Source organism: Catharus ustulatus, chromosome 6 (assembly GCF_009819885.2).
Source record: "Catharus ustulatus isolate bCatUst1 chromosome 6, bCatUst1.pri.v2, whole genome shotgun sequence".
Taxonomy (NCBI): Eukaryota; Metazoa; Chordata; class Aves; order Passeriformes; family Turdidae; genus Catharus; species Catharus ustulatus.
Window position 1 is genome coordinate 59,262,220 of NC_046226.1, and position 22,893 is coordinate 59,285,112.

General features: G+C 40.5%; 1 protein-coding gene across 2 annotated transcripts in view; it reads left to right on the forward strand.

The window, feature by feature from the left end:
* Positions 1 to 20,821, forward strand: part of PARVA (parvin alpha) — a 61,726-nt gene extending 40,905 nt beyond the window's left edge. For both annotated transcript variants that reach the window (XM_033063189.2, XM_033063190.1), the window contains exons 5-13: positions 117 to 257; positions 2,146 to 2,261; positions 7,482 to 7,540; positions 8,382 to 8,401; positions 10,577 to 10,638; positions 11,298 to 11,366; positions 12,541 to 12,642; positions 13,431 to 13,503; positions 16,707 to 20,821. In XM_033063189.2, the coding sequence (XP_032919080.1) occupies positions 117 to 257; positions 2,146 to 2,261; positions 7,482 to 7,540; positions 8,382 to 8,401; positions 10,577 to 10,638; positions 11,298 to 11,366; positions 12,541 to 12,642; positions 13,431 to 13,503; positions 16,707 to 16,783 (719 nt within the window). In that variant the 3' untranslated portion in view covers positions 16,784 to 20,821. The remainder of the gene's footprint in view (positions 1 to 116; positions 258 to 2,145; positions 2,262 to 7,481; positions 7,541 to 8,381; positions 8,402 to 10,576; positions 10,639 to 11,297; positions 11,367 to 12,540; positions 12,643 to 13,430; positions 13,504 to 16,706) is intronic.
* The last annotated feature ends 2,072 nt before the right edge of the window (positions 20,822 to 22,893 follow it).

Sequence of the window (22,893 nt, forward strand, 5' to 3'; positions counted from 1 at the left end):
ATATAAATTAAGAAGTCTGATGTCTCCTGAATGTACCTCTGGGTGTATTGAATGTCTTTGTGTCCTTCATGGAGCTGACAGATGGTTTTCCTCCATTTTTTCTTCTATCACTTCAGAGAAGCTTGAAAGTGAGAAGCTGAATGTTGCAGAAGTTACTCAGTCTGAAATTGCTCAGAAACAGAAGCTACAGACAGTGCTTGAAAAGATCAATGAAACCCTTAAACTGCCTCCAAGAAACATTAAGTGGAATGTTGACTGTAAGTTTTGTGTTTGCTATGCTGTTCTCATTTGTTGTCAGCTGGGAGTTTGTAGGTGCCACCTGGAATTCTGAAATACCCAATGGTAAGGGAGGGCTGAAACCTGGGATTTATGGTAGGAGCTGCTCTGAAGGGCACTTCCAGATGTGCCACTCTACCCTGTTTCCTGGTGCTCAGCCTTCAGTTTCAGTTAGGTGTCTTCTCAAGTCTGTCCGACTGTGGTGAGTTTGCTCTGAAGTCCACGTGCATGCCAGCCTAAGTGTTCTGTTGCTAGATTGGTTTGTTGAAACAGACAGATACCTGCAGAAATGCAGTAGATGGACTTGAGAGTTAGTTCCTAGAGCTCTGTGTGATGTTTGCAACATGGATGTGAATAATATTTCTGATCATTTCAGGCTAAGTCTGAACTACTAGATTTGGTTACAAAACTCTCATCAAGCCTAGCTCTGCACCCTTCCTGTTCTATTGTGTTGAGAATGAACTCAGCAGTGTCTAATAGAAATTCCCAACACAAGACACTTTGGTGGCTATGTGCTGCAGAAAGCAGGTTATCAGTTTTAGAAAGTTAGGCCTCCTGATCTGTTCTAAGTTTGGTTTTCAGAATCATGTCATGCTGGTGAATACCTTGACCAGTACATCACATTTCCTCCTGTACCTGTCTTATGCTGAGCAGTTTTGTGTCCTGTTCCATTCACAACAAATTAGTAAGAAGGAGGGAAATATCTCAAGGGAGGAAGAGTGAACATTTGGCAATTTGACTTTCCCCTTCCTGCTGAATTTTTCCTCCCCTTCTTTTTTCAACCTCCCCCAAGTTTTCTTTCCATTCTCTGTTGTGCAGCTGGAGGCGGGGTGTTTGGAGTGGCCTGACAATTTAACTTCTAGTTTTAATTTAATGTTTTACATGTGTTTTAGGGCTGGAGTAGAGCTAGAGAGCAGCAGCTGGGCCCAGCTGTAGCACACATCGGGGGTAGGCAGACAGACAGACATCTTTGTAGTGTTCTGCTACAGCACCTCATCCCTGAGCACGGGCACTCCAGCAGCATCTGCCAGCAGTGCCACATTTTATGTGGATGTGTATCAACATGGCATAGCTGAGACTTGCTCTGTAAGATTATGAGGAAGGATATTTTAGTGAATATGATGTGTTCCAGCAGTGCAGTAAGGTAGTACTTAATGATTAGTTCAAGGACAAAAAACCTAAGTGCACTGCAGTGTCAAAGATCTTTTAGGAATACTACTCTGGGAAATGCAAAAGCAAAGTAGAAGAAGAAGAAAGGCAATAACAAGGATTGGAAATTATCCACATTCATGCCAATGGTTTGATACTTGATCGAAGATTTCATACGATTTGCCTTTTGATGTCTTATAAGTTGTGTTAGTGGTAACTACTCATATATGAAACCTGCTGCAAAAAAGCTTCAATAACAGAACTAGAACAACTTCATGAGGAATGTTTGAGTCATTGAGTTTGAAAAGTTATTGCTTAAGGCTTGTGCCAAAACAGGCTCGTTTATCATCCTGCAGACATTGTGACACTTAAAAATGAATAAGTGCATGTTATGAGTACAAAAATATCTTTCTGATAGTCCATAAATCCTTATTGAAATAAAGGGAATAAAAGAGAGGCAAGGAGAATGCACAGACAGCACTTAAACTGTGGGACATTAAAACTGGCTTTTGGATTAGCTTTAGATTTCCACCTCCACAAGCCTGTGGCATCCAGACGTGTTGCAAGGAGAGCACTGTGGATGGGGTGCCTTAAAAGTGTCCCCTGGCTCCAGGTGGCCAGAGGAAAAGAGTCCCATCATCCCTGCATCTAAGCAGGAGTAAAAACCTGTGCCTTAGCTACTTTGCAGTTTGTAACTTGTGCTTTTAATATCTCTTGCAGCTGTTCATGCTAAAAGTCTCGTAGCCATACTTCATCTTCTGGTTGCATTATCCCAGTATTTCCGAGCACCAATCCGACTCCCTGACCATGTGTCCATTCAGGTGGTTGTTGTGCAGGTAAGAGGGGCTTTAAACAGCTCATGGGAGTGTTGTGAAGCTCACTGAGGGGTTTCTTGCAAAACTGCTCCTGGGTTTTTTGGCTGGGCAGGCACGTGTGTGTCTCTTTGGCTGTCAGGGACACACGTGCATCTTCCCTGCTGAACTGCACAAGTGCTTCCCCACATTGAGCTCTGGCTCACAACACCTTACTTGGACTGTGAAGTGGCCAGACTGTGAGATTAAAAATATATGAAACATTATTATTGTTGTGTTTATCACCGAGTATGATCTCTAGAATTATTATTTTCCCCATTTTTTGACGCTCTTCTCACTTGTGTAGATTCAAATCATTCTTGGCATTGAATGATGAATTGTCACTGTTTATTACATTCAGATTCCTGTTAGGTGACTAACTAACTATTCTTTTTCAGCCCTGTGCATGCTAATTTAGTCTGATTACAGTGTTGGTTTTCTCAAAAGCATGCAAAAAAATCCCCATCAACTAAACCTTTTGTCAGTCTCCTTATTAGAGCCTCATCCATTCAAACTCTTCATGTTTTTCTGTTCATCATTTTTCTTTCAGCTGAGCTTGTGCTTTCTCTACCTTACTTGGCCTCTTCCCATTTAATCTGCTTTTCTTTCTCTCCAATTAACTTTGCCTTTATTTTTCACACTGCAACTGTCTTTATGTCTTTTAACTGATGTTACCCTGAAGTAACTGATTGAAAGAGCTATTGCTCAAGTTTTGTGTGGCTGAAAATCTGCAAGACAGATCTGAGAAAGTAAACATTCTCTGTTCTAGAATTCAAATAGAGCAAGTTTTGTAACTTAGGGAGAAATCTGAAGGAGAGTCTCTGGTGAATGTGTCACTGATGTCTGGTAGTGACTCATTGACTCAGATTCTGCTTCATGGGTTTCTCTGCAGATGATGTAGGAGAATCCCTGAGAATCTGCACTTAGCTGTCTAAGGCTTCAAAGAAACATAGTTCCTTTGGCTATTATAAATGTATTATTTGTACTGGTTTATCTCAAAGTTCTGCCAAAACCAGCTGAAGAAATCTTGACTACAGTGAGCAGGGTTATCTTTATGATGAAAAACTTAATGAGAAAAATAACACAGTCCTAAAAGAAAGAACGAGAACCTCTGCTGTCATTCCATACCTCCAGACAGAATTCCGCTTGGAATCAGTGGGCATAGCTGTCCTCTTGTTAAACAGGCTAATGTAGTTGAACAGCAAATCCACTGAAGTCAGTTACAGATAAAGCAATTTAAAACAATCAGTAGTGGGAGAATCTGGCTCACTCTTAGTTACACAGCTGCAGCTCAGGCGCCAGTGGTTTGCAGGGAAAGCAGTTGCACCAGAATAAATCCAAGTAGTGTTGAAGGAGATTTTGTCCTGCAGACCCTGACCTTGGTGGAAACAAGTCAGTGGGACTCCAGAGCTCTGCTGATTCCTGTTAACAGAGGCTGGGGGCCAGTATATTTACTGTAATTGTTTGAGACATTTCTCATTTTTATTTTATGCTAGGCAAGGTTTCTATTTTTATTTTTTTAAATCTGTCTTTCACATCCTGTGGGACTGATTCTGTGTCATGCATTGTCTACCCTTTGAGCTCACAAGAGTTCTAATCAACCATCAGCAGATCCCAATGCCTAGTTTAGTGGTCAGGCATGCACACCTCATTCTAAACACTCATGCATTCTGTAAAGAAAGATCAAGCCTAGGGAAGCTTCACAGACTATGCAGTAGCTGTTTTAAAATTCTGCTGTGTGTGGTTCAGTAAAGAGAACAGGACAGAGACAGAAATGAAAGGACAAAGAACTTTCATGAAGTCTTTTAAGAAAGATTCCTTTAATTCATTTCATGATTTTGTTAGGCATAGAAACACATAAAACGTGAGGGTTGCTGTGTTGGCTGGATCTAGTTCATTGAAACAGAAAAAATGATATTTGTGAAACAAAAAATGTGCTCATGTCCAACAGGTAATCAGCCTAGTTCTTATGAAAGCTTGTTTCCTTTGGCTGTTTTGCACAAAAGCTGTTTAGCAATGAGAGTAATATGAAATCTGGGTTTAAGCTGAACTAGGAAAAAATGTGATAGTTGGACCTTTTGTAGCTACTCTATTATTTTCTTTTCCTGCCATACCAGTAGAATAAATAACTTTGAACAAAGCCCAGGCTTTGTTTGATCATATCTACTGAAATGACTGAGAGCTTTTTCAGAGAGCTGGATCTTGTCATCATTTTGCCTCTTCTTAAAAATTATGTATTTCTACCATCCACAAATGGTTAGCTGACAGATTGTTTGTGTCCAAGAGATGGAAGTCAGGGAGGGTAAGAATGCATTGGCAGAGCAGCCAGAATGGCTTCAGCATGTTGTGGGACAGCAATTCTTGGGTGTCTAAACTGCTCTTAGGCAAAGCTAGGGAATGACTGAGATTAGATGAGTGTGTAAATAAATCACAACCTTCATCAGAGATCATTGGTCCCACTACCTGGGAAGATCTGAACTGTTCTGGAGCAGCACTGCCTCCAGGTTCCAGTGAAGTCTTCTCTGAACCTCTGACAGATGTATTTGTTCTTTCAAGCTCCAGAATAATTCTGCATTTCACTTTGCTGTGGCAATTATAAAACATGGTCCTCCAGGTGAAATGAGTTGGCAAAAAGCAATCCAAATAATGGCAAGATTTTTAGACTGGGGCTTTGTGGGGGAAATTAAGCAGTTACATTAAAATGCTGACACAACAGGAGATAAGAAAATATCTTTTCTATTTCCAGATGTACTACCCCAGTTTCAGATTTTGTTGTTGTTGTTGTAGGAGTAGTTGCCAGTTTTAAATGGTAAGTGATTAGAAATATCTTCAGGGCCTTCTGTGAAGTCTTTCAGCCATGAGGGAAGAAAATGCCAAGCCTGTTCACTAAGGTCTTCTGTCATCATTGGAATGCATGTCCAGCTTTTCTTTTTAAAGGGGAATCTGAATTCATGCCTCTTCTCTCAGTGACTGTCAAATAGTTGATGTTGATTTTTTTGTTGTTGTTTACATTTTAGCCACTGCTGCCTTAAGGAACGTGCTGGACAGTTTTTCAGTGCTAGTAGCACCTCTCTGTATTTTTAGGACTGTTGTGTCATTCTCTGTCTAATGTGAGACAAACCTCAGAATAGGTGACATCATTGTTGGGGTCAGTTTTGAGGTGAAGAGTTTTTAAGAGATGCATGAGAAGCAGCCTCCAGGGAAGTGCTCAGACCAGTGTTTTAAGGCCCATTCTGTTGGGAATTCACAAAAAAAATCACATTTTTACAAATCAGAAGTACAGGAAGGTCTGTCTTGACATAGGCTGGTCAAATAAGTGTCCAGGGGATGTTGTATTTGGGCACTGTGGAAATCCCATCAATATTAGCGGTCAGCTACCAGACACAAAGCAAGGGATTGGCATCATTTTGGTTTGAGCTTTTTTGTTTATTTTTGTTGTTATTGTCAGCAACAAGGTTAAGGTGTAGTTTTTTTATTTTAATATATTAGCTGCAGTTTATCAAAAGGGAAATATTTGTAATATCAGTACTGGAGTGTATTTCAGGCAGTTTTTGTGTGCTGGCAGACAGAAGGTGTAGAGCACTAGAAATCTTTTTCTGCTCCCATACTGCCAGTCTGATCAGTGAAAATACAGATGGCATTGCTGTGGTGCTCAGCCCCTCCAAGAGATGAGAGCAGCAGGGCTCTTGCTGCATAAGGCATCAGTGGCATGTCAGAGTCACGATGAGGAGGAAATAAAAGTTCCCTTTCCCCCTGCAGCAAAGGGAAAAATAAACAAAAACACCAAGCAGAGTGGAATTCCAAGCTGAGCTAGCAGGAACTAGATTGTAACTCAAAGTTTCTTCAGTCAGTGCTGGAGACAGCACTTAACTGCTGTCTGCACAGCTGGGAGTGGAGATTGCCCTGAATTGTGGCATTTCATTCAGACTCTGAAGGTGTGGGACAGGCAGTGCCTCTGCAGCTCTGCTGTGCCCCCCTTCCAGTACCTAACACCCTGGACTCTTTTAAAAAAAAGATTTTTTTAAAAAATCTTTTAAGTGCTCACAGGTCCTCCCTGGATGCATTTTTTACTGTGTGCAAGGTATCTAGGAACAGGACTTTAAAAAAATATAATGGAGACCCCCTAGCACTGTCAGCAGCTCCAAATACCTGCAGTGACTCAGAGAAGCCAGGTTCAGCTTTTCTTGCAGAAATAAATATATTTCTTGATATATTTTAGTCAAGCAGTGTAGAAGGGAATATATATCAAGAAATATATTTTAGAAATGCAGTATAGAAGGAATAGACAAGCCTGGCTTGGTCCTCAGCACATCACACACTCAGGACTGCCTCAGGGAGGGATGTGCTGTCTTCTCCAAGGCAGGGAAAAGCAGCAGCCCCAAGTCATATACCATGAAGGACTTCTCTAAAAGGTTATTCTCCTTTTCTCTTTTCCACCTAGAAGATGGGTCTAGGACCAGCATAAATCTATTTTTCTCATTTCCTTGTGTGACAGGGAGTGAAGCATCATGAGTAATTGCCTAATGTCTAGACTTTAAATGGAATTGTCAGCATTTGCCTGACTTTTCTCTCTGTACTGCAAATTTTTGGTAATACCAGCAAACAGAATTGACAGAGAGAACACAGAGAGAGGCAAAACATATGTGTGGTATTTACAGGGGCCCCAGATGAGTGTGCTCAGCAAACTGAAACAATGTCAGACTCCTCAAGTGCTTCATTTTGCAGCTGACTCAAAGGGCAGTGATTGGAGTTGGCTTCTGCCACCTTGGGCACAGCCACAGGGCAGAAAGGACAAATAGCCTGGGAGTAAGATCTTTGCAAAGGAGAAGCATGGGCACCATCTGCCAAGCTGTTCATTGAAATATAGGGCTTAATTCAGCTCACCTAGACATACCTCCACTAAAATACTTACATATGTGCTTGGGTGTTTCAAATGTCTCGCTGGATTGGGGCCTTTAAAAGAAAAGTGAATTAAGAACAATGGAGAAAGGAAAAGAAATACTTCCTTCTGCAGGTGGAGTTTCAGGTTTCTTGTTAATGTATAAAAGAGTTCCCTGAAATACTTGCAAGGTCAAATAATATATTACTGAAAATCTGTGTAAGAAAAGTTCTTACTCTGCAGGTTTCTTATCTAATTGTGTTTGTGGATCACAAATTTTTACTGTACCCTAAGCATTAAGAATGTCCTTTCCTTCCTTTTTCCAGAAACGAGAAGGAATCCTCCAGTCTCGACAAATCCAAGAGGAAATAACTGGTAACACTGAGTATGTCAACACCACTTTTGCCAGCAGTTCAGTAATTGAACACAGATGTGCCACAGAAATTCAAACATTTGCTGATATTTAGATTTCAGTATTGGGGTTCCAGGGAAGATGATGCATCAGCCAGTGACTGTATTTCAGCCTTTTCAAAAGCTGCAAACAAGCATCTAAAAATACAAAAGAGGGAGGAAATAGAGAGGTGGGGAGCTAAAAGCAGGGCTTTAGATGTGTAAAATGGTGGGAGTAAGCCTTGTATGTGCCACCTCACTGAACATTTTATAACAGAAAAGCTATTCCAAACCAAAGGAGAAGAATAGTAGAATATTCTGGTTTTTAATTGAATGGATAGAAGCTGCACTACTGACTTATCTGTATGGATTTTTATATGTGATCAACTGGACCAAAATCCTGCAGTCCTTAAGAACCTGGCCCCAGCCTTTTTTGGGCTGGATTTCTATTGTAGTTGGTGTGGTAGAGGCATCTTCAAAGCAGAGGGAAAAGTTTTCACAAAATCGACATGAAAAAACCTCTTTAGTCAGGCAAGGTGTGCTGTGTGCTGATATGGTTCAAAGCAGGGAATATGAGATCTGGCCTCCTGTGAGACTTTGGTGAAGCCAAGAGAAGTTATATTGATAATCTCCAGACTAACCCAGATCCTCAGCTGCAGTAACTTGGTGAAGTTGTTCACAAAATTATCCTCATTCCATTAATCTACTCCATTGTTCACCAAGCTGAAGGTCTTACCATGTATGCTGGGTTGTTTGGTTTTTTTTGCAGCACACTATCTGCAAGTGAATTATATGTAACTGTTTTCTCATTTTCCTTTTTTTTTTTTTCCCCACAGGGCATTATCAGGAAGGCATGGTAAGTTCATTTGACTTTTCATTTGATTTTTGTGTCTTTTCTTGAGGCTGCCATAGTGTACATGCAGTGGGTGGTCACTTTGATCAAATGGCAAAAAGGAGAGGATTTCAGGTTGCCCTGGCAAATGTGCACCACAGGCTGTTGTGGCAGTTAACAGAAGGGGAAAAAAGCATTAAAATCCCTCTGACCATCTTTAAAACACATTTCATTGCTTTTCAGCACATGTTAATTTGCATGTGCTTTGTGGTTTAACTTCCAGAACATTACTGCAGAGGTATTAATGGTCATGAGTTCCCAGCACAATGTGAAATGATGTCTTATCATGAACCAGCTGGTGAATGTTGATATTCTACATCCATCACCTACTTATAGTTTAAAGATGTTGAGTCATTCTTCAGCAGGCCTGCACACCATGCAGGGTCCTGTGTCTCACTGCCAGGACTGAGGATGGCCAGCAGAAAACACTCACCTCAACCTTGGTGGAAAGTCTGATTTTTACAAATGCATTTGGATCTACTCTAGCTTTTGGTTTTGTTTTATGTGTTTTTTTGTTTTTTTTTTTTTTTTTTTTGTAAATTGAGGAATATGAATGTTTGTTGAGTCATTTGCTGTCATTCAGGTGATTGTTGAAACAGAAATTACTCAGAAAAGGCTCTGGTGCATTTTTATGTATTTTTCTGTTTTCTTCAGAAGGTACCTGCAGTATCACTCTAGTCATGTACCTTAGGTTGGCTGTCTGCAGACGGTGCCCTAAATTGCACCTGAGAATGGCCCAAAACATCTGTACAAAGGATTGTATTGCAGATCTGTGATCATAAGCCTGCTTGAGATGCTTAATAATGCAGTCAGTGGCCCTTGGGGCAAATCTTCCTCTGTAGATGCAGTGACTAATGTAAACTCATGTTCTTCTGCAGAAAATGATTTGGTGACTTGGCTGTCTGTATCTGGCTGTTTAAGAATTTATGCATAAAAATACTATTCTTTGCTCCTTTTTTAGAAACAGTGTCTTGAGGTAATACAAATCTTCCTTGAAAATGATGCTTTTTTGTGAATGCAGTAATTTCATTATTATAAGCTGCACCATTTTGACTAAAATTTTGGTCCCAACCCAAAGTGCGGCTTATAATCAAGTGTGGCTTATATATGGACAAAGAATGAAAAGTTGCTGTTTTAGTTTGGAGGACAGGTGTCTGCTGAGAAAGGCAGGAACTTCTCTTTGAAATGGAGAATGTAAACCCCCTCCCTCCAAATTATTATAATTTTGAAATCAAGGGGCTCTCAGACAAAGATATGGGAATTAGGAATAACAGTTCTTTACTAGGGAAATTAAAATAGAAATACAGTACTACAAAGTAACAAACCCCAAACCCTGACAAAGTCAGAGTACAACCTGACACACCGTCAGGCAGGGTGTTGGTAGCAGTCCCATTCCATGGTGGCTGCATCCTCCTGCAGTGACAGATGTGGCTCAGTTGGAGCAGTGCTCCTGTACAAGGTGCAGTTTCCCTCCAGAGGTCCAGTGGTGATGTGGAGAAATCCGGTTTTCCTCTGGAGTCCAGTGGAGAAAGGGGCTCCCTTAGTGTCCCAAAACCTCTGTTTTTATCTTAGTAAGAAATGTTGGGCTCTTCCCCCTGGCTGGAGCAACTTCCAATGGGATGCAGTAATTTTATCAGTCCCACAGTGGGACTCAATGGCCATGAGCAGAAAATGACTGGCTGGAGGAAGGATGGGTTGTGAAAAGATAAAGAGCAATGCCCTGCCTGGTTTCAATGGATGGCCCATTAGCAGAATATCTCCCACAGAGATAAGGATCACTGTCTCCACCCTCACCAGATGGTGATAGAACAGATACCTTTTATCACACTCTGTATTGTAACGTGCAGCTTATAATCAGGTGCGGCTTATGTATGGACAAAGAATGAAAAGTTGCTGACACTCGGAAGTGCGGCTTATACTCAGTGCGGCTTATAATCGTGAAATTATTGTAATAGAGAATAAGTTACTAGCAGCTTGAAGCAAGGGAGAAGAGTGCAAATCTACTTGGTGCTTGGAATACAGAGAGTATATTGAGCCATTTTGCTGACTGTGTTGTCTCGAATGTGTGAGTCAGTGAGTGTTGATTCTGCACTGCAACAACTGCTGCTCAGTATATTAATGGCACTGAATGTTTTTCAGAAAGAGATGCATTCGACACTTTATTTGACCATGCCCCAGACAAGCTGAATGTAGTGAAAAAGGTTGGAATTATTTTTAGAATACCTAATGTGTTCATGTGCATGCCTATGTGTATCAGATGGCGTGGATGTGGTGAGTGTGTGTGGATATAATGTACAACTGGCACACTTTGTATGCATTAAATACAATTAAGCTCTATGCTTACATACACAAAGTCATGATTATAATGTTACTTTTTATTTCATGTTTAGCAGCATGAACTTAATTTTGGAACACGGAGCAACATGTAGTTATCAAAGTTTCCATCAGAAAAGTTCTCACAAAGTGTATGTTGAGTGGAGCCCAACTGGTACCCTGACTGTACTGATGCCAAGGAGATATCCAGTTTACAGCTGCCAGAGGTCTAACCCTAGAGTATTTTGGCTGCTGTCAGATTGGAGTGGAGTCCAATTAGTTCCCCATAGTCTGCTAAAAATGTGGGGGTTTTCTGTGTTTCAATGTGTATATATATATATATATCACATTCATTTTATTTCTGTTCTTCATTCTGTGAAAAATAATTCAAAAACAGTTTTGCATGTCACATTTTAATTTCAAAACTTGGAGATTGTGTTGCAGTCTCTTCAGTCGTGCAGATTCTTTTCTGAGTGGAGTTCATACTGCTGGTGTTGAACTGCTGCCCTGCTGAACGGGCCTTCATTGTACTGTTTTCATATTTCAGACTCTCATCACCTTTGTGAACAAGCATCTGAATAAATTGAATTTGGAGGTGACTGAACTGGACACACAGGTAGAATTTTATAGCCAATCTTAAAGGAGAGAGATATTTGCACTATGTTGTAGACTGTGCCCTCAGCTTTATCCAGAAATTCCACTGAATTATTACTGAACAAGATCTAAGATGTTATTTCAGCAGGAAATCCTTCCTTTCTAAATATGTTTTTACAAAAAAGCCCCTCACCAATTAAGTGTCTAAAACAGTTTTGTACTTCCATTAACATAAAAATCAATTACCAAATGGTACCTTCTGGTAGTGCTGTAAGGAGGACCTGCTTGTTCTGGTCAGGAAGGAATTCAGTGTGCCTGGTTTGCTGCAGCTCCAGACTGGGCACTTGTTTGCTGCCTGCCTTTGCACGGTGCCTCTGTTGAGAGGAAATTTGGGATTTTCAGGAGCAAAGCTGCTCCATTGTGCAGGCACATGGACAGCTGGGCTGCAGGCTCCATTGCACCACAGAAACAGTGTGCTGCATGCTCTTCTGTCTTGTTCTCAGCTGCTAAATTGGCTGAAAAGAAGCTCAAAGAAAAGCTTAATCCTGCTGTATTAATACCTCCCCATGTGAACAACTGAGGCAGTTATCATAGGAAAATTGCAGGGTCAGGCAGGAAGGGATGGGATCTGCCCTACCAAAAACCCCCAGGTGTCTTCTCTTCAGGCTTTATTTTGTCTTGATTCATGTTATTAAGAATTTCTGCTTTATTTGAACACCTAGCAATCTGATAGAGATTTTCCAGAGGTAAAATTAAGATTTAGATGGAAATCGTGTGTAAAGGCTTTCAAAGGGGCGTTCCCTATTTCTGCTCATTGCATTGTTTGCTTTGGGGGAAAACATTTAAATTACCTAGAATCTCCTTAAGCATTGGTCTGAAACAGCACTCCCTAAGATGAGAGATTGTATTTCCATCAGCTGAAAGAAAATTACCATCAGGAAGGTGATGGGTTGCTAATGGACCTGATGCCGTTGGGGTAGGGGTGAGAGGCCTGTGACAAAACCACAGAAACATGGAATGGTTTGGGTTGGAAGGGACCTTAAAGATCACCCAGTTCCACCCCTCCTGCACAGACACCTTCCACCACACCAGGGTGCTCAGAGCCCCATCCAGCCTTGGGTTGGGCGTCCACTTGTCTGGGCAATCCTGTTCCATCTTTTTCAGAAACTGTACTGAGAAATGTTTTTTTTCCACAGTTTGCAGATGGAGTGTACTTAGTCCTGCTGATGGGTCTCCTGGAAGGATATTTTGTTCCCCTGCACAGCTTTTTCTTGACTCCTGATAGTTTTGAACAAAAGGTAACTAGATTTCATTTTTCTGTTAAAAAACAAACATAAATATGTCTAGTTGTAGAAGTATAACACAAATTTCCTGCATAGGTTTGATGCTAATAGCTGAAATCAAGAATGGACAGCACTGGTTACCATTTCCAAGTGTTTAAAAAATCAGCATTAATACTTAGCTGGAATAAAACAGAAAATTTTATTAATGATGGGGTGGTTAGCAAGTATGAGCAGATTTTGGCAGCCATTGTGTGGTGCTGTCATTGAATGAACCCTACTGTTCATTAATGTATATAGGATTACCCACAAGCACTGATGACAGAACTGATTTTTCGTGTGTCCAAATTCCAAGAATTTAATGTTGGAAGGCTTTAATGGGTTTTGGAAGCATAAAGGCATATATGTACAATGTGTCAATTTAAGACCAGCATTACATCAGTGTCTGTAGCTATGCAGGCAATTCATCTGTCTGTTCAAGGCAAGAGCACTTCAGGGGCCATCATGTTCCAATTTTTGAACTTGTAGGAGGTGGGCTGAGCTCACTTGTAAGTCATTTTATTAAGGGTTATGTTAGTTCATGTTCACTTTCAATTCCCTCTGTCTTTCTGCAACTCCCATCGCCCAGAAGCAGCAAAACAATGGATTGTCTGGATTCCAGAGACCAGATATACAGAGCCCTGACTATTTTTTCCTTCTGAATATCTGGGTCTGCAACTTCAAATATATCTTGTCTTGCCCATTTGCACTGTGCAGAGTTCACAAGAGTGAACAACAACAACAAACTGCCTTTGTTGCATTGCCAGGTGGTCAATGTGTCTTTTGCATTCGAGCTCATGCAGGATGGTGGATTGGAAAAACCAAAGCCAAGACCAGAAGGTACCTATTCTACCTTTTTTGTATCTCCTTAAAAATCTGTGCTGGATCCAGATTTTACAAGGTTATGGTATGGCTAAATTAAGGTTAAGTTAATCCAGCAGCAAAAGGCAAGGTACATTTTGTAGTGCTCAAGAACTCTGTATTTTAAATGCACTTTTTCAGATGTTGCAATGCTTCTTTTCTTCATTGGCCAAACATAAGCAGTAATACTCCAGTATTCCCTGAAAGGAAGAGAACACAGTTGTGATTGGTGTCACTGACAGATGTGAATTGCTCCAATTGCTCCATTTTCCTCCATCTCACATTTTCACACTAAACCTTGAGTATTCAGTAATTTATAAGATTTTCACAAAAGAGGGAGAATTTCACATGTTCATATAGATGCCTTTGAATGCAGGACCTTATCATGCACATTTAAATTGGATGTGGAGCTGGGGACTGACAGAAGAATGTGCTTCAGGGAGGATAAAGTTTTTGCTGCTGACTTGAGGAGCATCAGGATTCCACTCCCCTTTGTTCATATACATAGAGTGTTTAAATGCAGGAGACAGATCAGGCTGGAGACAGATCCCTTGATTCACCAGGTTATTGGGTGTTTCTTGTAGCTCCTCCTGTGAGAAGTTCCCACTGCTTACCATGCAGGAGCTGGTGTGCAGCTCCCACCAGGAAAGGTGTCTGGGCTCCTGCTGGTTCCCTGCCATATAACCAACATGGCTGTGCCTTTTCAAGACCAATTTCAGACTTACATTCTGTGGTGCTCACAGTTTTTCCTGCTACAGCATTGGATTGTCATTCCCTGAGGAGCTGACATAAGCTGATGTCAGTGCTGCTTCTAACAGAGCTCCCTGGAGATTCAGCCACTCACTGCTGAATCAGGTTCTGCTCCATTCAGGATTTCTTCCATCCCTCCCAATTTCCAGGTTGTAACAGGCACAGAGACAAGCACACACACAAAATAATGCATCTCAGGATTGAGCCCATGCATTAAATCTGCACCTACCCAGCCTGGGGTTTTTTCACTTCTTTTGATTGTTTGGACTCTTATCCACAGTCATGCTTAACTAAACCACTGGTGAGTGTATCACAAACCTTTAAGTCTGAACTAGTCAAAGTGAGAAGGGGGAAATAGTGAAATTGAGGGATCCAAGTAAAACACAGAGTATCTGTGATCCCTTGCTCCCCACGGAGGCTTAAAATTCTTAGGGCATTTAATTTTTCAGGTATTTATTGCTCTAGGGGACAGCTAATTTTTCCAGTATAAATCAAGCCATAAGGATATTTCAGCATATATAAGACATTTCTTGTGCAATTATTGAAATGCTTAATATGAAACTTCCTGCCCAATGTGAATGGAAAAACACATCTGTTTTATGTGTTGTTACATTGGGCACAATGCCCGTACTTAAAATTTCCAGTGAGCAAAAGAGTATTGAAAAGGATCTTACCCTAAATGTGTACACTAAATACTCTTTGAATTCCTGCACTGTTTCTTTGAGGTTCTTGAACAAGTATGCTGAAAAGTGCTTTAGAATATGAAAAACAGATTTAGTGGAAAAAAAAAAGAATGCAGTTAAATAAATGAGTATGCTAACCAATGATTTTTATGGGGTCAACAGTTTATTTGGGTTATTTGCAATATAATTGAAAAGGTCTTAAAAAGCTTTCTGTGACCTTTTACTTTAAAAATGGCCAGGACATTAATCTGCTGAGTCTATAATGAATCCATTTGCAGTTTGAGCTTTTTCAGATTACTCCTTGCAGTGTGTGCATCAAAGCCAAACTCAAGCTTCTCTTTTAGAAATTTGCAACCACTAAACTCTTTCTTTTACTCCAAGCCCTTCTGTGGAATTCTGTTGTGGTGGTGGTATCTGTTTTTGTGGTGCTGTCTTTGCAAAGACCTAACAAAGTAACTTTTTTAATAGGTCTGCATTTGGAAAAAAAGTAGTTCTGCACCTTCTGCTGGCCTGAAAGAGCAAACTTGCAATGTTACATGCAAACAGCATTGCAGATTGCAATGGGATGCTGAGGGGGCAATGCACCCTTCCTGCAGCTTTTGGCATTTCCTCTTCATTTTATACCAAGCATTTTTCATCTGATTTATAAAGAGCCACAAACCCATGCTGGCTCTGGTTACATCACCGTGCACAGGCCCAGCATAAAATCTAAGCTTGAGTGTTTCCACCCTTTGTCCATGGATGTAAATTCAATTTCTTTAGTTGGCATACTTTAGGACAATAGGTTTGATTGGATTAGTTATTCAAAGTGTGACCCCTTCACAACCTGTGAGAAACATCAATGTAGATAAATATAATGGCTGAACTCTGGTGATGACAGTACACCATTTACTGGGCTTGCTTGGAGGTTTTGGCCAATTCCAAGAAGCACAGTTAGGAATTTGAGTTCCTATGCATTCATTGAACAGAAAGAGCTAGGACAATTCCAGTTCCACTCTGTTCTTTGTGAGGGCAATCCTGACTCCCCGTTTGACATTGACTAAAGCACTATGTAGACTGCTGCAGTAGTACTTGTCAGTTTGTTTTATAGATTTCTTGTGAAATAATATTGACTTTCTCAAGAACTGCTCTTTGAAACAGAAGGTATTCATTAGCTTTTTGTTTCATATAAATCCTTGACTTCAGATGTTGAGTTTCTGAGGACTGATTCAACCGTGAATGTCAGCTAACTCAAAGAATTTTCAGATGTTTGTTCAGGGAGCATTTGTAAACCTAGCTTCTTTAGATCCTCTGGAAAATTTAAGATTGCCCCTAGCTATCTTGCTGAAATTAGGCTGAGTGTAAAGGATGCTGCAGCCCAGAATGTGCCAAGTCCTACAATTCTTACATAACAGGGAGGTTCCATTGGTTACTGCCTGATGACTTTTTTCCCAAATCGTTCCTTTTCAACCACAGCTGACTGAAGATGAAGTCCTGTAAGTGTTTGTGATCCTGGGCACACATTTCAACATCAGCAGCAGTAGCTATTTGTATCCCTCAACAGCACTGGTTAAAACACCAAGTTTTGATTTGCCAATTTGAAAATTGTGTTTTATTGATATTTCTACTCTTTTTTGCTATCCTTGTGATCTAATGTTCATGGGTATTAATGTGAGCAAGGGAAAGGAGTAGAGGATGGGCATTTTTTTTTCTGGAAAACATTTGGAGCTAATGAAGTTACTAATTTGTTTTCCCTTGTCTTTTTTCTAGATATTGTAAATTGTGACTTGAAGTCTACACTGAGAGTACTGTACAATTTGTTTTCCAAATACAGGAACGTGGAGTGAAGAATTGATTTAGGTCACAAAGGAGTGTAAACAAAGAAAACATCATAACTAGCATTTCTTTCTTCAGTATTCCTCTGCATCTCTATCCTAAAAGGAACTAAACCATTTACCTGAAGAATTTTTGATTATTAGTTGATTATTCTGGCACTACTATTTTCATAGTAGATTAAAAACTAATATAAAGAAAAAAGGGTTTGGAGGAAGGTGTCTGGCTATATTCTGGGAGAATTCATGGCTCAGCTGTCTTCACACTGTTTTTAATAGGTGAAGCAACAATGAGAAAATATTTAGTAAGTTTAATTCAAATCAGCCTCTGGGGCCAAGCATAGGAATATTCTGTACTGAGTACTTCATTATGTTTTACATGTATCTTTTTTTAATCTGGGAAGGGGAAGAATATTTTCTATGCATGATAAGACAGTTCCATTCTAATTGTGAGGCATGCGCATGGGGAGAAACAGTTAAATACACTCAAAAAGAAGGAACTTCACCTGGTGAATATTTAGTTCCAGTGCTATCATTAGGCTTTAATTTTATGGGTACAAACTGAAGGGGCTACTCATTCTTTCAGAGTTATTTAATGGGATACTCTGCTTCAATATCTGCTAATGAGCATTCCACAGAACCACACTTTGCAGCTTGTCACTTTTTTTTTTGTTCAAGGCAGAGATTTTTTTTTGCAAAGAACACTTTTCAGGAAGACACACCTGTATAATATAGCTTTTCTATAATATTTTTATTATTACATAATATTAGAAAGTAGAAGAATAACTTGTTTTTACTATGGCAGTTTAATCACAAGATTATCAGATTGTGAGTTTAGATTGATTGATAAATAGAATTTAGAATTGTCCCTTTGGTTGATTTGGTGATGAATGTATGTTGCTGCATAATGTTCAACACAAAAAAATAAGATTAATTTTCTAGAAATTGTCAATGGTCACCTGCTGATGCTTAGTAGTGAAGTGTAAGGTGATACTGACTTCTGCTGGGGGGGGCTATGAAATTATTTTTCTGAGAAATAATATGAACTTTTCAAGGGAAGGTCAATATTCAGTTCAAAGGACACTACCTGGATGTTCTCTGATGTCAGAATTTACCTGGTTGTAATAAGCACTCTAAATGTCTTTATTGAAATATTTTCTTACCTATGTGTTTTTAACCGAGTTTCTGAAATTAGAGGTACAGAAAGCAGCAGTTATTTGCCCTTTACAGGCAGAAACAGCTGGACATTTTGACCTCAATGAAAATGAACATTTTCATTATATCTTTAATGTCTGAGAAGCTAAACAATAGGAATTGAGCAAACTGAGGCAGAACTTCTCTTGTATATATCAGCAGCAATTTCAGCTAATTTTGATGCTTAATGTGCAATTTGCACACCTAGTAGTAATTGTAACAGCTAATTAAGAAACAAATGATGTTTTTTTTCTGCAAACCATACTCAGCTGCAACACTTTTACATTTCACAAGTGCTGAAAGGTTTTGATTGCCTTTGTTTTCAGGAGTGCACTTTCTTCAAAGAGGAGATTTATATGTGTAAAGTGAACAGTAAAACTGTTTTCTTTGCCTGGACTTGCAAATAAGTATTTCTTGTGCTATATTGGTGTAACACTATTGGAGATTTATCTGTCAGACTCCATTTCCATCCTTATAAAACATACAACTGAGACAGAATTATTAAATCCTCATGCTGAAATGCAATTATGCAGAACCATAGAAACACTTAAACAATGTCCAACCTTTTCACAATTATCTATGCTATGGTAAGAATCTTTGTAAATTAAAATCTGCTATATAAACAACAGTATCCTATGTAAATACAGATCCATATGGTAGTTTTAACACACACAAATAGTATATGCTGCCATGTAGGAGTGGGTCACTGCTTATATTTTTGACAGTGTAGATTTAAATAGCTATCAGATAAATACAAAATTTAATATAGATATTATATCTAATATTTATTGCTTTGATTCAGAATACTAGAGAAAGATATAACACTACTGTAGACAGCTTGCTTTTCAGCAGTTGGTGTAGGCCAGCCCTTTCCTTTGGGGAGGGAGAAGTTACCTGGGCCAAATTCTGCCACACCTGCTCTTGATACACAGCAGTGCACCCTGAGGTACTGCTGAGAGCAGAATTCTCCCCACTGTTTACATCAGGACAGAAGTTGTTTAAATGTTAGTCAACCCCAGGTTTATTTGTAATTACTTTAAATGATGGAGAGGACCCAAATGGATTGATTGAGCTGGTGTAAGACACGAGCAGCCACCTGGAGAGACCAGTTCCTCCCAGACAGAGCCTCTCCAGCTGCTGGCTCAGCACCTGGGATGCTGAATCCAGGCAGGGTGAGTCCAAGGCACTGCCTCAGGATCTCGTGGTGGCATTTGGAGCCCACCCACCACACCACTGTGCCTGTCTGCTGTGCTGTGTCCCACCAAGGCAGCTGAGCCCACCAAAAAGTGGCCAATTCTTGCCCTGCCTTGACAGCAAACGAGCAAAGATTGCTGCTGCTGGGGCGTGTGAAACCGCCAAAAGAACCACAGAAGTTTTCTGTGATTTCTGATTCTTCCATTGCATCCAGCAGGGTGGTACCTAGGTTTCTTCTGTGGTGGATCCTGGCACGCTCTTTCAACCACACAAAACTTATTGTTTGGGTTTTTTTAAAGGGGAGCTGATTTTTCACAGCGTGTCAATAAGGTGGTGTCAGAATAATTATCTAAAATCCTAATATCTTGAGGGCAGCTCCTTTCAGATTTCTTTCTCAGCTGACTGGCTGTTATTTGCCATAAAGAGCAAGTTCTCTAAAAAGGAACCTTTGCATGATTTTACCCAAGACAGACTCATAAACCCAGAATTGGATTGCTCTGTATTTCTGATGGGGTCTGGACCAACCAAGTTTCCTATTGAATGAGCTGACTGCAGAATATCCAGTTCTTTCCCATTTCCTAGTCAGGAGTATCTCCATGTTCCAGAGGGTAGCAGCCCTTGCAGCTCCATGGCTCAGGAATTCCAGTGGAGCAGCCGGGGCTGGATGAGGTCCTAATGTGCTTCAGTAAATCGTGGAGCAAGGGGCAGGAAATCAGCAGAGCCTCTGTTCTACCAAGGTTGCAGTGCTGGGGGGTGCTGCATTCAGGCAGACCATGATGATTGAGGTAAATGCTACTTGGTTGACTTCTGTTCTTGCTTTTTATCCTGGAAGTACGGTTTTAAATTCAGGTTTCAGATTATTTCAGCAGACACCTCACTGCAAGGCACAGTGTTGTAAAGCAGACTGGCTTTTAGAAGTTTATTTCATTAGAGAAAGATATATGTGGGATTTAATATACTAGGTGCCAGCCTTAGTCTAGTTTTTGTTGTTCTTTTCTTCTCAAAACAGCCTTCTTGAATGGCCAAGCATCCAAAGAGACAGCAGTGCCTTGAAGACCTCTTGCAAGATTTTTACACTGTTACCTACTAGACTTCTGTCATTTTATTTTAAGAATTAGTGTGGGTTTATTCTTTACAAAGTACAATTACAGGGTGAAGAAATCCTTTGTAAAAAGTTGCAATTAGTGTGCATTAATCTTTTTTATTTTGATTTGTCACCTGAAAAATTGAGATAGCATCACCAAATTTTTAAAATTAGGCATACCTCGGTATCCACAGATTTTCCAAAGAGGTTTTGAGTCATTCAACATTTACAAGGGCTAATTTTGAAAATATTTTGTGTGAATTTCTTTCTGCAATAATGAGATTCTCTTTTCTAACAGTTTGATACCATGCATTCCTCAACAGTGCTAGTCATTTAAACATTTGGTCCTCATTTTCAATGTCAAACTGAAACAAAAGAATATATTCAAAATTTGCTAAACATGTATCTGAAAATAATTTTTAAAGTTAAGCTGCATTGCCTTCAAGTGCAGAGTTAGTAGCTTTCACAGAATATATGTACTCTGTAAGTAAAGGACACACTGTTGCTGGTTTTTTTTTTCCCTGTGCTTTTTCTGAAACCTTTTGTTATGATCCACAATAAAATTTGCACCTGAAAATCAACTCTGCATGTTGTTGTTGGGTGGAAGGGTGAGTTGTGTGACAGAAAATTTGGGAAGCTGTGTGTTTTGTGTTCCAGACCTCTCCGTGCACCCAGCCCTTTTCCAGTAACCCCTTTGTGGGTGTGCAAGGTGTTTATTATTATGTTCTGTGGGGGCTGGTGACAGCTGAGCGTGGGCTGGCAAAAGCAGTCATGTAAACATGTGTTTGAAATGATTAACAGCAGCAGGTCAGGAAAATGCTGTCTTTGACTCCAAGTAGCAAAGTACACCTTTCCTTTTGACATTGAGCACTTCAGTGGGGATATCCCAGCTGGACTCATGCAATTCTCTGCAGAGCAGTTTTGTTAATTTTGAATCTAAAAAAATGTTAGCAAAACATTAAAACTGAAATTACATTGTCAGTGTCAGAAAGTAATTGCATTTAGGAAGATTTTGAGATCTGTTTTTTAATAAACTTGTTTGTGTTGCGACCCTTGACTGCAGGAGCTTCAGTGCAGAGCTTGGAACCAGTCCAAAATATAGGCAGCTAAAGTGCTCCAGATCAACATTTATAGCCACTGAGTGACTGGCCTGGATCCAGAAGCAGGTGTTTGATCTTAAGGTCTGCTTGTAAAGCTGAAACCACCAGGCAGAGCTGCCTAATCAACAGGGAGCACTAAAGACAGGGTGAGTTTTTATGCCAGTCTCCAATCCCAGTCTGTTACTCAGGGCTGGATTAGTTCTGCCTGCTTAGGACCCACTCTCTTAACCCCCTCCACAGGCACTTGTAGCTTTTGTCCTGAATTTTCTGGTTTTTGTCCTGAGGACAAGGCAAGGAGCCTTGCTCTTCTTCAAGCATTGCAGTACAACACAGAGGTCATGGTCATGCCTCTGTCTTCTCTGTGCTGCTCACACCCTTCTGCAGCCATGGGAGTTATTCCTCCTCCTTTTTAGAATCCTGCAGTGTGAAATGAAGGTGAAACTGCTTTTACTGTTCTTGGAGGGGCACTGCTGATGCCTAAAGTGAAGTTGCAACTTGGTGTGCAGAGTAACTCCGCATTAACTGAGACAGCAGGGGAGCAGAAGAGGGAGCATAGCTGGTGATTAAGCTGTTGAAAAGGTGGAAAAGGATTTAGGGAAAGAACCTGTCTTGTGGGCCTACTGTAAGGGCTGCTTCTGTATTTAAGTCAATGAAAAGGTGTTAAAATTCCCAAACATATTTTAAAGAGAAAACAAACTGGTGTTACTTACCTCTGTGTCCCTGCTGAGGTTTTACTTCACTCCTGTCTGCCAGGACTCTGCACAGTATCTATGTAATGATACACTGAATTCATGAGTGATGGTGCTGGGATAAAGTCCTTGTCTAGAAAGGCTCAAAGTCCTGCAGAAGGAGGAGAGCTGGGAAGTTCTATATCTCACCATAGAACAGTAGATGTGGATTAGGAGCTGGGAACTTCTCTATCTCACCATGGAATAATAGGTGTGGATTAGGACCTGGAAATTTCTCTATCTCACTATAGAACAGTAGATGTGGATTAGAAGCTGGGAACTTCTCTATCTCACTATAGAACAGTAGATGTGGATTAGAAGCTGGGAACTTCTCTATCTCACTATAGAACAGTAGATGTGGATTAGGAGCTGGGAATTTCTCTATCTCACAACAGGAGCAATAAGTGTGGATTAAGGAGCAAGTGCCCCTTTCTGGACCTTTCTGCACTGAAGTTGTGAGGTAAAACAAGGAGCTACTGTGACCAGTGAGGCTGGTGTGGGTGCCAGTCCCAGGGCCAGACGGACCAGAGGAGGTAAGAAGGGTTCTAGCTGAGGTTTCCCCATTTCTGTGCAGAGCTGTGGGTGCTCACCATTGGGCACTGAGGTGAGTAAGTGTGTTCGTTTCCCTGGGGGAGGAATCCTTCCCTTGGAGGTGCTGCAGGGCCACCACCCTGGGCAAATATTGGACTATTAGCAGCGTTTCAGGCTGCCTGCATGTGGCTGAGCCTCTGCTCTCTGTGACAGGAACTGAAACATTTCCATGTGCGTGTCGTTGCATAACAGAGCTCTGAAGACATCAGTCCTGCATTTCTGAGCCTCCTGTAC